The sequence below is a fragment of the Oryx dammah genome, unplaced genomic scaffold (genome assembly GCF_014754425.2).
Source record: "Oryx dammah isolate SB20612 unplaced genomic scaffold, SCBI_Odam_1.1 HiC_scaffold_15, whole genome shotgun sequence".
In the NCBI taxonomy this organism is placed as follows: Eukaryota; Metazoa; Chordata; class Mammalia; order Artiodactyla; family Bovidae; genus Oryx; species Oryx dammah.
Genome location: NW_024070199.1, coordinates 28,481,823 through 28,494,942, shown reverse-complemented (window position 1 = coordinate 28,494,942; position 13,120 = coordinate 28,481,823). Strand labels below are relative to the sequence as shown.

General features: G+C 55.6%; 1 protein-coding gene across 2 annotated transcripts in view; it reads left to right on the top strand.

Annotated features, from left to right (window-relative positions):
- KIRREL3 (kirre like nephrin family adhesion molecule 3) overlaps positions 1-12,762 on the top strand; it is a 609,236-nt gene extending 596,474 nt beyond the window's left edge. Inside the window, exons 12-17 of one of the 2 annotated variants that reach the window (XM_040255846.1) lie at positions 49-247; positions 1,242-1,277; positions 4,842-4,949; positions 6,370-6,479; positions 10,535-10,621; positions 11,324-12,762. In XM_040255846.1, the coding sequence (XP_040111780.1) occupies positions 49-247; positions 1,242-1,277; positions 4,842-4,949; positions 6,370-6,479; positions 10,535-10,621; positions 11,324-11,767 (984 nt within the window). In that variant the 3' untranslated portion in view covers positions 11,768-12,762. The remainder of the gene's footprint in view (positions 1-48; positions 248-1,241; positions 1,278-4,841; positions 4,950-6,369; positions 6,480-10,534; positions 10,622-11,323) is intronic. The other variant, XM_040255847.1, reaches the window with a different exon arrangement.
- The last annotated feature ends 358 nt before the right edge of the window (positions 12,763-13,120 follow it).

Genomic DNA, 13,120 nt, shown 5'->3' with positions numbered 1-13,120 from the left:
GGGGGGTGGTCCTGGGGGATGACCTCCTGATTCTGTGCACTCGGGCAGGCCTGGTCCTGGAAGGAGAATGTGCTGGAATCGGGCACATCGGGCCGCTACACGGTGGAGACGGTCAGCACAGAGGAGGGCGTCATCTCCACACTGACCATCAGCAACATTGTGAGGGCCGACTTCCAGACCATCTACAACTGCACCGCCTGGAACAGCTTCGGCTCCGACACGGAGATCATCCGGCTCAAGGAGCAAGGTGGGGCAGCCGGGACCGCCAGGCCCATGGGCCGCGGCCGCTCCCCGCGAGGGCAGGGCCCCAGGCGAGGTCCTCCAGGGTCCTGGGGGCAGAGAGCTGCCTCCAGGGTGCCCCTGCTGAGGGGCGGCCCTTGCACTGTCCAGTCCCTGGTGTGCAGGGGGCCGGGCTCAGCCGTCCAGCCGTCTGCGGTTCCCTGGGGAACACAGGAGCCACATGGACCACTGTGCTGGGAAGGAGGTGCCAGCCAGAGGGCAGTGCTCAGGCTCAGAGGAGGGAGCCTCAGAAGGGTGTGGAGGGGATTCCAGAAAGCTGGGCAGGCAGTCCGCCAGCAGCGCTCTGGGTCCTGAGGTTGGCTGCAGGTCTCGCCCCTTTTCCAAGGGCTTAATCCAGGGTAGACAGAACGGTCCAGGGGGCCTGGGCCCTGGCAACCTCTGACCCCTCCAAGATGAAGGCCCACCCACAGGCTGCCATGCCTTGGAAGAGATTCTGGGCTGAGCAGGTAGTCTCAGCTGAGCCCTGGGGGCCTCAGGGCTACCCTGCGGATCCCGCACTCCTCCCAACACCGCCTCCCTAAAAGATGCTGCTTTGCATAACGCTTTGCCCACATACTTTGCATAATATCATCCACATCATCCCAACCCTCCCGGTCCCCTGTGGCTTACCCTCCGTGTCTTCCCCTCAGCGCCCCCACTCCTGTGCCCTCCCCTTAGTGTTCGCACCCCCACCTCCTCAGAATCCCCCCACCCACCCCCACGTTTCTCTCTCTCTAGCCCCACTCCCCTGGAGCCTCTAAGTCAATCTGAGCGAATTCCTAGTTCAGGTTGGCTAGTCCAGATCTGTGGGGTGTCCCAGAGCCATGATGCCAGAGGGAGCACCGCCCCCCCATCCCTCTGACCCTCCAGATGGCTGCCCCCACCCCCACCCCCACCCTCAGTCCCGTCCCACCCTGGCCAGCCAGGCCCTGGCTGTGGACGCTTGCTTTATTTCCAAACAGGTTCGGAAATGAAGTCGGGAGCCGGGCTGGAAGCAGGTACGAAGGAGACATGAGACTCCCGGGATGGGGAAGGGACCGCTGGGCTAGTGGGGGTAAGGAGGCCGGGGCAGGCCGCTAACTTCCTGCCCTTCCGCCCATCTTGAGGGTTCAGTGCACTCCGAGCAGCAGAGCAAGGTCCCCAGGCAGGGTGGGTCTAGGGACTCCCGAGACCTGTCTCCTCTGTGGCTGCGCCCGCAGGCTCCCTGCATTCCACACACCAGCTCCTGCTCCTCCCTGTCCTCCCTCCCATCAGTCCTCTTTGGAAGCCTTGCCTCCTCCCCTCTGGGGCCGGCTCCTCCCCTCTGGGGTCAGCTGGCCCTGCCCGACTCCTCCCGCCTCTCACTGTCACCAGCAGCTTGGCTATCACTTCCAGGACACCAGGGCTGCCCCACCCTGCTGTGACCTGCACAATCCATGCTAACCCCACGCTTTCCGATGGCTGGCTCCTAACACGACTCCTGCATTCCCCATGGAACTGTCATCTCACCACCAGGCCGCTGGGCACTGCCTCCCTCCCCAGAGACTCGGCAGCCAAGGGGACACCAGGCTTCCTGGGTTGAGTTGCTCTGTCTTGGGACCTCCTCAAGAGGAGAAGCCCCTACTCCCAGGGAGGAACCCAGAAAAGAGAATCAGGACTTTGCAAGCCAGACCCCACAGTGTTGACAAAGGCCCTGATGAAGATGTGTGACGCTCTGCCCTGGTTCTCCCACCACACTGGCCCAGAAGGAGTTAGGACTGGTCACTTCCTCCCACAAGCTCCTGGTGGAGCCCACGCACACCCTCCCCTCTCAGCAGACAGCCACTTTAAGAGTATCAGTCCCTACACAGGCCACTCAAGGGGGCAACACAGACTCCTGTGTTCCCCCTGTCTCCATCTCTCCTGGGTCTGCACACTCCTCTGAGCTCCCTGACACCTTCCTTGGTGGCTGAGACTCCTGGTGTGAATGAAGACTGTCCCTCTCCAGGGACATCCTAGAGAGCCCTGTCTAGAGAGGGATGCCCTGTACAGGTGACCCAGCAAGGAGTTTCGCACAGGCCATTATGGAGGGAATGCCACCCTTGAGTACCCCACCACACGGGACCCTCTCCCTCTGCCCCGTCCCAATTAAGACAGTTCTCCAGATAAGACAGTCACACACCCACACCCCACCCAGCTGTTAATGACTTAAGGAAACGTGGCCTCAAGGACGCCAGAGGCAGAGACCACCCTAGATACCACTTTCCTGATTCTTGGGTTTCACGGTCATTGAGGCCCAGGCAGGTTAAGGAACCTTCCACCTTCATCCTTTGCTCTGGGCTCAGCTGAAACAAGACCGGAGTTTTCCAAGGACTCCTAGACTTCCTAGGAGTCTAGGAGAAACTTAAGTCCAACCCAAATTCATCAAATTCAAAAGCATTGCACCAACAAACTTCAAAGCAATTTTCCTTCCTGTGAGGAGTTGAAACTTGAGACGGAACCATCTCACTGTCAGAACCAGCTCATGGGGCTGGCTGAGGTCAAGTCCGTTGTCTCGCTCCTGACTCTTGAGACCAGGCCAACACCTCCCATTTGTTGCCTCTCCTGGTGCCCCTACAGGGGTCTCAGCCACCACTAGGCAGGTGATGAATGGACCAGCGTGCAAGTCCTGGGCTAGAAGGGAAATCCCAGAGTGACAGCCGACACTGCCCACCACTGGGGCACCTGCTCCTTCTGGAAGAGGGACCCCTCCCTCTCCCGCCAGCCCCTCCAGGGGCTGAGGTCTGCCAGTTTCCTCCCCTTTTCTTCTCTTTAAAGAAAACAACAGTGAGAGACGAGAGGCCAACCCCAGCTGGACAGACACCTGGAGCCCCAGTCGTCTACCCTGAGAACAGGCAGTGGGAAGGGACCTTGAAAGTCCTCTAAAAGGGACTTTGCCCTCGTTGCATCTGCTGTCGTCCTCCTTCCCACACAGACACGGGGGCAAAGGCTTGGAGAGTTTCGGATACCAGCCTGTGCCAGCCTTTACCTGCCTGCACTCATCTGTATGAATCCCAAAGGCTTCCCCCGGTGGCTCAGTGGTAAAGAACCCCTCTGCAACTCAGGAGATGCGGGTTCGATCCCTGGGTCGGGAAGATCTCCTGGAGGAGGAAATGGCAACCCACTCCAGTCTTCTTGCCTGGAGAATCCCATGGACAAAGGAGCCTGGCAGGCTACAGTCCACAGGGTTGCAAAGAGTCGGATGTGACTTAGCGACTAAACAATAACAACAAAAGCCCCAGCCCTCCCCCACCCTGGAGGCAGGTGCTGCTACCACCCTGGTTTACAGATGAGAAAGGAGAGGTAAAGTTGGTTGGTCTGGGCCGTACAAAGGCTGTGGGAGTGCAAGATGCCGTGTGACGCAGTGTGCGGAGCTGGGCAGAACGAGGAGGGCGGTTAAGAGGAGACCTGGATTTGCGCTGGTTCTCCTGCATCTGCGTGTCCTTAACCAAGTCCCTTGACTTCTCTGGGCCTCCGGGTGTCCATCTGTAAACGGGAGGCTTGGACTCTGTGAGCCCTAAGCTGTCCCTCTCCCTGCCTTCCTTAGTTATCCCCCCATGGACACTTCAGGGCCCCACATCTTATGCTCAGACCCCCTCTGCCACCACAGAGAGGTCTGGACCATCTAGAAAAGCGACCCCGCCACCCTAACGTCACTCTCCCCCCTCCCCACCCGTCTCTACTGGAAGAGGGCATGAGACAGACTCCAGGAACTCGGCAGGAAGTGAAGCCCTGCCTGGCTGGCATTCCAGGCGCCTCTCTGGCAGGGTGGGGTGTCAGGATTCCTGCCTGGGAGACTGGCCCTGGAGAGGCAGGAGCAGGACTGGGCCTCTCTCCTTAAAGAGGTGGGGGGAGGGAAATCCCTGGTAGTCCAGTGGTTAGGACTCTGCAGGGGGCATGGGTTCAATCCCTGGTTGGGGGACTAAGATCCCTGTATGCTGCACAGCGTAACCAAAAAAAAATTGGAAAAAAAACTGTTTGTTTGTTTGTTTTTTCAAAAAGAGGTGGGCGGGGAGCTGTGATCCTGCCCTCCGGCCTCTAAGACTTGCCTCTGGCACCTTCCACCTGCGATGCCCAGGCCCTCAAACTGCCTCAGACCTGAAAAGTCTCTGAAAGCTGGTTGTCCGTGTCCACCCCGAGCCCCGGGAAAGGGAAGAGAAGGAAAAGCAGTGGGAACAAAAAGCAGCAGCAGTGAACAGTCATCTGCCAAAGAGAAGCCAGGGCCTTAGGCTCTCCCAGCTTACCCCCACGGAGCGCTCAGCTGCACCCAGCCTCACCTCTCATCTCCACGCTCCCCTCCCCTCCCATGTCTGCTCGCTTCATCTCCCCCTCCTCACCGCTCCCCATCTTTCTCAATCCCCCTGCCCTCTCCATATGACCCCTGTCCCCGCCTGAGTTGACCCCCATGGCCTCTGCCGGAGCCTGCCCAGGCCCCCGCGGCCTTTTCCAAGCGTGCCGGTGCCCAGAGCTGGGCAGGGGCTGAGCCCAGGGAGCTGGGTGGGGTCCCCCGGGGGAGAGCGGACTGTCCTGGCTCCCCCATCAGCCCGCCTGCTTCTCTCCCACAGAGGCTGTGCCGATGGCCGTCATCATCGGGGTGGCCGTCGGAGCTGGCGTGGCCTTCCTCGTCCTTCTGGCAACCATAGTGGCCTTCTGCTGCGCCCGCTCCCAGAGAAGTACGGGAGGGAGACCCGGGAGCTCGGGGAGGGGGCCAGAGAAAAAGGCCAGGCTTAGGCTGCCCTGGAGAGCAAGTAAGCGGAAGCAACAGGGGCCCCACCAGTGCTGTGAGCTTCAGGGCCAGCGCCGGGCCTCACGTGTATGTTCCCACGTGCGGGGCTTTGCCCCGCATCCGGGACACAGTGGGCACTCAGCTGATGCTGAGCTGGACAGAAGAGGACGTCCTCCCGCAGGGCCGTCAGCTGGCACCTTGGATCGAACACACACCACACTCCCTGTGCTTTGAGAACTGTACTAAAATCCCTCGGGCAGGGCAGGGAGGGGGGAATCCTTGCGCTCCAAGATCTGCTGGTCCAACCAGAAAAGCAGGTCACCCACACACGAAAATAAACAACAAAAGCATTCAGGGAATTGCTTCGTGTGGATTCTTAAAAGGCCGTTAGTCATTTGCCATAAAACGCCGGCGTGATGCCCTCTTGAATCGTGTGTGCCTGGACTCTCCATCCTGAGCGTAGCTCTGAAATTCTGTGTGCTAGACAGACACGTGGAAGGGTAGATGGGACAGTGGAGCCATGGGAACAATAGAGACACAGTCTTGCTGCCCCACCTCTTCTACCCTGTGACCTCTGGGCAAGCCACAGCTACTCCGGGCCTCCGTTTCCTCCTGTGTGACAGCAAGGGGTCAGCTGAAGTGACTTTCAGGGTCCCACCTGGCACGAACATTCGATGAGCACAAGGCACCAAGTGAGTCAGCGGAGGAAGCCTGCTCCCTCCTCCACTCCCTCCTCCACTTGGCAGCCTTCACGTGTTGGAAAAAGGCTGCCCGTGTCCTCCCCCACAAGCCGAGCAGCCTTGCTCTCTTGAGAGCTCCCAAGGATGCAGCGTCAGGCCCTCCCTTCCCGCCCACTCAATGGACTTCATAGGGAAGTGTATTTTAGCAGCAGTTTCCTAGCAGAACTCTCCAGGTATCAGTGGGCTTCCTCCTCTAGAAGCCAGTAAGCTCTCCATCACAAAAGCTAGACCACACTGGCACAGGGGCGGGAGCTGGACCAGGGGATCTCCAGGTCCTTTCCAACAATCGGAGGTGTGATTCTATGAACAGAGAGATCAGAGCCGGGTAGGGCAGGTCAGAGAAGACTTCTAGAAGGAGGTGAGAATTTAGTAGGATGATCGGTGGCCACGGGATCAGCAGTGAAAGGCTGAGAAATGTGCAACCATGAGCCCTTAGAGAAAGCACTCGGAGGCCCCTACAGCAGCCCACAGCACGGGCTGGGGTGGGAGGGGTGGAGGGGGTGCATGGAACTGCTGAGCTCAGGGGCTGGAGAGTAAACCCAAGGGGAGCGGGGAGCTTGAGCACTCAGGCCCTGAAGTCTGAGATAACAGTTGTCTGTCGTCTACGCTTTCTTATTTTATGTCCAGATCTCAAAGGTGTTGTGTCCGCCAAGAATGACATCCGGGTGGAGATTGTCCACAAGGAGCCCACCTCGGGCCGGGAGGCTGAGGAACACCCCACCATCAAGCAGCTGATGGTGAGAATGTCATCGTATCCCCGCCCCACCCAGACCTCTGTGCCCTGAAGGCCCAGAACCAGAGGCTTCCTGATGTTCTAGATGCTCCTGAGAACAAAGCATCAGCCAGGATGTGCTTCTCCGCCTCCCCCAGGGCCCCCACCTCGGTTCTGAGGCCAAGCACACACAGGCAGACCTCGGAGGCACCATGGGTTGGGTTCCAGACCACCACGATAAAGCGAGTCGCATGCATTTTTTTTTTTGGTTTCCCAATACATACCAAAGTTACATTTACACTATACGTTAGTTAACTACACGATAGCATTATGTCTTTTAAAGTGTACATACCTTAATTTAAAAGTACTTTATTGCTAAAAAATGCTAACCATCATCTGATCCTTCAGTGAGTAAGAACATCAAAGATCAACTCATCACAGATCCCCATAACAAAGATTATACTAACGACAAGGTTTGGGGACTTCCCCTGGTGCTCCAGTGGTTAAGACTCCTGGTTCCCATTGAAAGGGGAGCGGGTTCAATCCCTGGTTGATGAACTGAGATCCCACATGCTGCACAGCCCAGCCAAAAAAAAAAAAAAAGGTTTGAACTGTCATGAGAATTATCAAAACATGACACAGAGACATGAAGTGAGCAGCAAACACGTTTGGGGAAATGATGCCAATAGACTTGCCCAACACAGGGTTGACACAAACCTTGGATTTATTAAAAAAAAAAAAAGAAAAAGAAATATTTGCGAAGTGCAATAAAACTAAGTATGCTTGCATGCTCAGTCAACAAAAGTGCCTACTGTATTGTGTTTGGAGTTCTCAGAGACTCAAAGACAGCTAACGTGCATTCCCAGCTTTCCAAGAACCCGGCTGTTCAGGAGGGAGAGAACACATGTATTGTTGCTGTTGTTCAGTCGCTAAGTCGTGTCCAACTCTTTGTGACCCCATGGACTGCAGCACACCAGGCTCCCGTCTCCCAGAGTTTGCTCAGATTCATGTTCATTGAATCAGTGATGCCATCTAACCATCTTATTCTCTACCGCCCCTTCTCCTCCTGCCTTCAATCTTTCCCAGCATCAGGGTCTTTTCAAATGAGTCAGTTCTTTGTATCAGGTGGCCAAAGTATTGGAGCTTCAGCTTCAGCATCAGTCCTTCCAGTGAATATTCAAGGTTGATTTCCTTTCGGATTGACTGGTTTGATAGCCTTGCAGTCCAAGGGATTTTCAAGAGTCCTCTCCAGCACCACAATTCAAAAGCACCAATTCTTTGGGGGCTCAGCCTTCTTTATGGTCCACCTCTCACATCGGTACATGACTTCTGGAAAAAGCATAGCTTGACTGCTTGACTGACTATTAGGACCTCTGTTGGCAAAGTGGTGTACATAAATTGTACATAAATTATCATAATATGATGTGACATAACATATCCTATACACACACAGGTTTATCAGCATTCAGTGGAGAAGGAAATGGCAACCCACTCCAGTATTCTTGCCTGGAGAATCCCATGGACCGAGGAGCCTGGTGGGCTACAGTCCACGGGGTCGCAAAGAGTCGGACACAACTGAGCGAAGAAAAAGAATTAAAAAAAAAAAAAAACATTCAGTACATGCCTTCTCCCCCACCCCCAAGGAAAGTCTGCAGTAAGCATAGGTTCCTCTTCTTTTGTTGAAGGAGCTGGACTGTTGTATACGCATAACTTCTCTGGCAACCCCAAGGCCACTCCTTTTCCTCCTCCTGATTCCAACTGATAGACCATGACTCATCCCTCTGTGCAGACAGACCCTGGAAAACTCGACTAGAATGCTCTGTTGCATATTTTGTCACGGTTATATGTGAGAGGAGCAGCAGCAAGCAAGTGGGTTAACAGCCTGGGCCCCTCTGGGCCCCAGTCTTCTTATCCAGAAAATGGGATGAAGGTCATGCTATACATGGCAGGGTGAGGGCTCAGTGGGTAAACCCCTAAAGAGTGTAGAGCCAGCGGAACGCAGTGAGGGTGCCAAGGAAAGGGAGCTATTTACATCGATGTGAAGTCACCTGTTTCCTTATCTGCCTCCACTAGAGAGGGTGAGCAAGCCGCCTTAAGTCAGCCCTGTGTCCCTGGCACCTTCCACGGTCCCTGGAAGATGCTCGCCGCCATTCAGTGAATTAAATTGACGTCTTCTCCGCTGCTCTTTTTCTATCCAGTTGATTCTCCGGTCCTGTCAATTCCCACTTCACCATCTTTTCAAAGAGGTGCCTCTGCCACTTCTTCACTCTTACTCCTTAGTGCAGGCCTCCCGTGGTCCATGACAGACAGCATCCTCCCAAGCAGTCCCACTTTCTCGTCTTTTACCATTTTACTCACCAGAGTCCTTCTAAAATGCAAATCTGATCCTGTGGTGTGTGGGACCTTAGTTCCCCAGCCAGGGATTGAACCCACATCCCCTGCATTTAAAGGTGGATTCTTAACCACTGGACCACCAGGGAAGCCCCACATGTTTCTCTTCCATAGTACATTTCTCTAATTACCTGTGAGCATCACCAAGTATCCCAGAGTTTCTCAAAGGTCTGCTAATGTCTACTTCACCCAAGCGAACACAATATCTGACACATAGAACAGTCACTCTTACAAGGGAGGGGACCACAGCCCAGACCTGGGCAGGAATGGACATCTCTATTGATGAGCTTTATCAAGTCTAGTGTGGAGGTCCTCATGCCTGTCCTCCATCCCCCAGGGACCTTGCATTCCCTCCCAGTGGGCTGTTCTGAACTCCCCTGCTTGTCTTGACACCACTCTCCGGTCCAGACCCTAAAGAGTGGGGGCCACTCAGCAGTCAGTTAAGAGTAGGGCATAACCCCAGCAGAGAAACCCACTGAGGGCTCCCCCGCCCCGATACAGCCCCAGTATGGAGGAAAGGCAGGCTTAGCAGTTGAATCTGGTGGGAAAGAAGAACTAGATCCAGATAGCCACAGCATTTACTGGAAAATGAAAAAAGCAGCATTAGTGGGTACTTAACAGGGCAGGACGGAACTGCCTTGATTAATTCTCCGGTGCTCCAAAAATAGATCAAGAAAATGAGTCACACAGAAAAAGACACATCCCAGTTCTGAGTGGGTGGGAAGCTGGACCAGATTGTGCCAGGTGCAAAAGTGATACATGGGAAGAACATTTTGTACCGTGGGACAGGCACCACTGTGGCTATTCAGACTAATTAATACACCCACTGTGTGCCAAGTATGCTTTATTTTTCACCTTAAGTGCATTATTTTTTAATTTTTAGTAATTTTGAGGCATGTCCCTTCATTCATTCATCTGACATAAATATAACATTTCTGACAGCCCTGCTGTATGGCAGGCACCACGCTGGGCACCAGGAAGTCAATTAATACAACACAATTAAATATGATTCCATTCCAAAAGGATTTTGGTCAACGACCACAGGCACTGTACCAGACATGCTGGAGACCCAAAGAGAAACAGAAATAGATCCCTGCCCCCTGGCTTTCTGGCCTCCATTCAGGAAGATAACTTTTAATAATAATCTAAGTCCTTGCAGTGAATAACAGGTGAGGCCCTAGCTGCCACCTCCTCGCAGGTAGCTTCCATTGATTCCTTCTCAAGGTCTTGCCGGCTGCCCAGAGGTTCTGCAGTTATTTATCTACAGGTCCACCTCCTGGTGAGCAAAGCTGTTTCATAAAGTCTCTTGATCTTTGTTTGCCTGGCCTTCAGCACAATGCCTGGCCTGAAGTCAGTAAATGTTCACAATTGAACTGAATCAAAGTGAAATCCCTGGAGGTGATAACTGTAGCAACAGAGGAAGGGAGGAAGGAAGGGAATGGTCTTAGAAACAGGCCTTGCCCACACCCACCTCTTTGTCTCCAGCTCTCACGAGGGGGTGGGGATAGGGGTCCAAGGGTCCAAGAACAACAGTAAGATCTGGAATCTCCTCTGGACTCCCGTCACCTGCCTCTGGTGGGGGGAGGGGGAGGCAGAGCATCTTTTGAGTTCATTTCTCCAGCTTTCCCCTGGGATGAGTGGACAGTCAGCCCACTTCCTACCCTCTGAGCAGCTGTTTTGGGGTTATAGATGGACCGCGGTGAATTCCAGCAAGACTCAGTGCTGAAGCAGCTGGAGGTGCTCAAAGAAGAAGAGAAGGAGTTTCAGAACCTGAAGGTAAGAAGAGCCCTGCTTACCGTCACCACACGGCCTGGATTCTAGGCTTCAGCGCTGATGACCCCAGCCCCAGATCCGGGCAAACCACAGCAGCAAATAAGAAGAGAAAGGCCAGAACTCGCCTTGGGGACCTCTCCTCTCCATAAAGTTGGGATCACCATCTCCCCCCCAACAAGGAGATGAGAGAGTTAACTTCCTCGCCAATCACATTTATAATGAATTTCCATGTTCTGGACTAAAACAAAAAATAATGAAAAATTCTCACGTGACCTTGAGCTAGCTGCCCTGAAATAACAAAACATGCAGGGCAAGACTGGCTTTCCCAGGTGGCGCTAGTGGTAAAAGAACCCGCCTGCCAATGCAGGAGATGTAAGAGACAGGAGTTCGATCCCTGGGTCGGGAGGATCACCTGGAGAAGGAAATGGCAAGCCACCCCAGTATTCTTGCCTGGAGAATTCCAGGGACAGAGGAGCCTGACGGGCTACAGTCCATAGGGTGGCAAAGAGTTGGACGTGACTGAGCGATTAAGCACACACGGGGCAAGACCCTACTTGAATACCTGCCAGCATCCTGCCCCGGCTAATAATCCACACCCCCACTCTGGCCCCCTGCCTACCTCCCCTGCCTTCCTCCTATCTGTCCCTGGCCCTTCCCCACTGTCCATCGGGTGATGTGATAAGGCTCTCCCTCCGGCCCCTGCAGGACCCCACCAATGGCTACTACAGCGTCAACACCTTCAAGGAGCACCACTCGACCCCCACCATCTCGCTGTCCAGCTGCCAGCCGGATCTGCGCCCCACGGGCAAGCAGCGCGTGCCCACTGGCATGTCCTTCACCAACATCTACAGCACGCTGAGCGGCCAGGGCCGCCTCTACGACTACGGGCAGAGGTTCGTGCTGGGCATGGGCAGCTCGTCCATCGAGCTCTGCGAGCGGGAGTTCCAGCGGGGCTCGCTCAGCGACAGCAGCTCGTTCCTGGACACGCAGTGCGACAGCAGCGTCAGCAGCAGCGGCAAGCAAGACGGCTACGTGCAGTTCGACAAGGCGAGCAAGGCCTCGGCCTCCTCCTCCCACCACTCCCAGTCCTCTTCGCAGAACTCCGACCCCAGCCGGCCCCTGCAGCGGCGGATGCAGACGCACGTCTGAGCATCCCGGACCGAGGGTGGGGGACGGGTCGGAGCTTGGTTTGGCTCTGCAGACTTTGCAAAGGACCCAGGAAGCAGCCGCCTCCAGGACAGACTCGAGGGCCACGCCCCTCCCCGCAGCCCCGACCGATGGAGCACAAACGTGGGCCTGGCGGCAGCGCACACAACTTACAAGCAGGCAGAGGATGCAGCCGAGAGGAGGCGTGCTCTTTGCCGGCCTCTCAGTCCCGGCCTTTTTCCCGAGGCCCTCCTCTACCTGCTCCTCCCACAGGCTCCAGAGGCAGCTAAAACTCTGCTTTTGTGAACTGTACCCGTTGCTGCCCGCCAGCCCTCCCCCCATTCCTGTGCTTCAGTACCGCAGCCCTGGGGAGCAAGGGGTCAAGCGCTCCCCGGCGCTGAGCTAACCCAGCGCCCCCTGCCGCTCATAGCCCAGACCCTCCGAGGCTGGGAAGCTAGAACCGGCCCTGGCCCTTGGCCGCCACCCCAATTTGTTCGGTGTTTTGTGTCCATACTCTTGCAGTTCTGTCCTTGGACTGGTTGCCTCTCAGCTCTGCAGTGGGATTGGTCTAATCAGAGACTGGGGGACGGTGGGGTTGGGGCGGGGGGGGGGGGGGAGAGGGAAGGAGGGGGAGTGTGACACGCGGGGACCCCTCGCCAGGCTGTGTGACCCAGAGCCTCCCCCTACCCCTGCTTCGTGTACTCCTCCTCCCCCACCCCTGCACATTCAGAGTCAATATAAGGAGTGTGAGAGCTGCTCTGGTCAGGGTTCTTTAAACAGCGGTTGGAGAGACTGTTTGGGGATGCATGGAGTTTGAGGGGACCAGCAAGCAGGCCTTTCAAGTGATGAGACTCGCCTTCTCAGCTGAGCCTAGAGGCACACACAGACAGTACTGAACTGTCTTCAGTACAACTGCAGGGGCACCAGAGGATGCAAATCAGCTCCTCATGCCTACCTGCCACCTGAGAATAAACATTAGGGGCCCTGCCTCCAATAGATCCATTCTGTTCTTTTGTTCCTCCTGAGACAAGGGGAGACCCCAAGAACTCAGAGGATGCTTTGGGAACCCAGGATTCCTGGCCCGCTTTCATTCGGCTTTCCCAGGCCAGTGGAGAGCTCTGGTTGCAATGGAAACAAGACCTAGAGGCAGACTCCTCTAGGAAGTGCCCAACCCAGAGGGCGCACAAAAGCAGGGCCTCACCAACCACCTGACTCATGCCAGATACAGCTCAGGGGCAAGGGGCATTGGTGGGATCCTTTGGGGCCTTTCTTCTGGAAGTATTCTGCAAGGTCAGCTCCCTCCACTGGGGCTTCAGGGAAGGAGGCCCTCTTCAAAAGAGCCTGTGCCACCAAGCA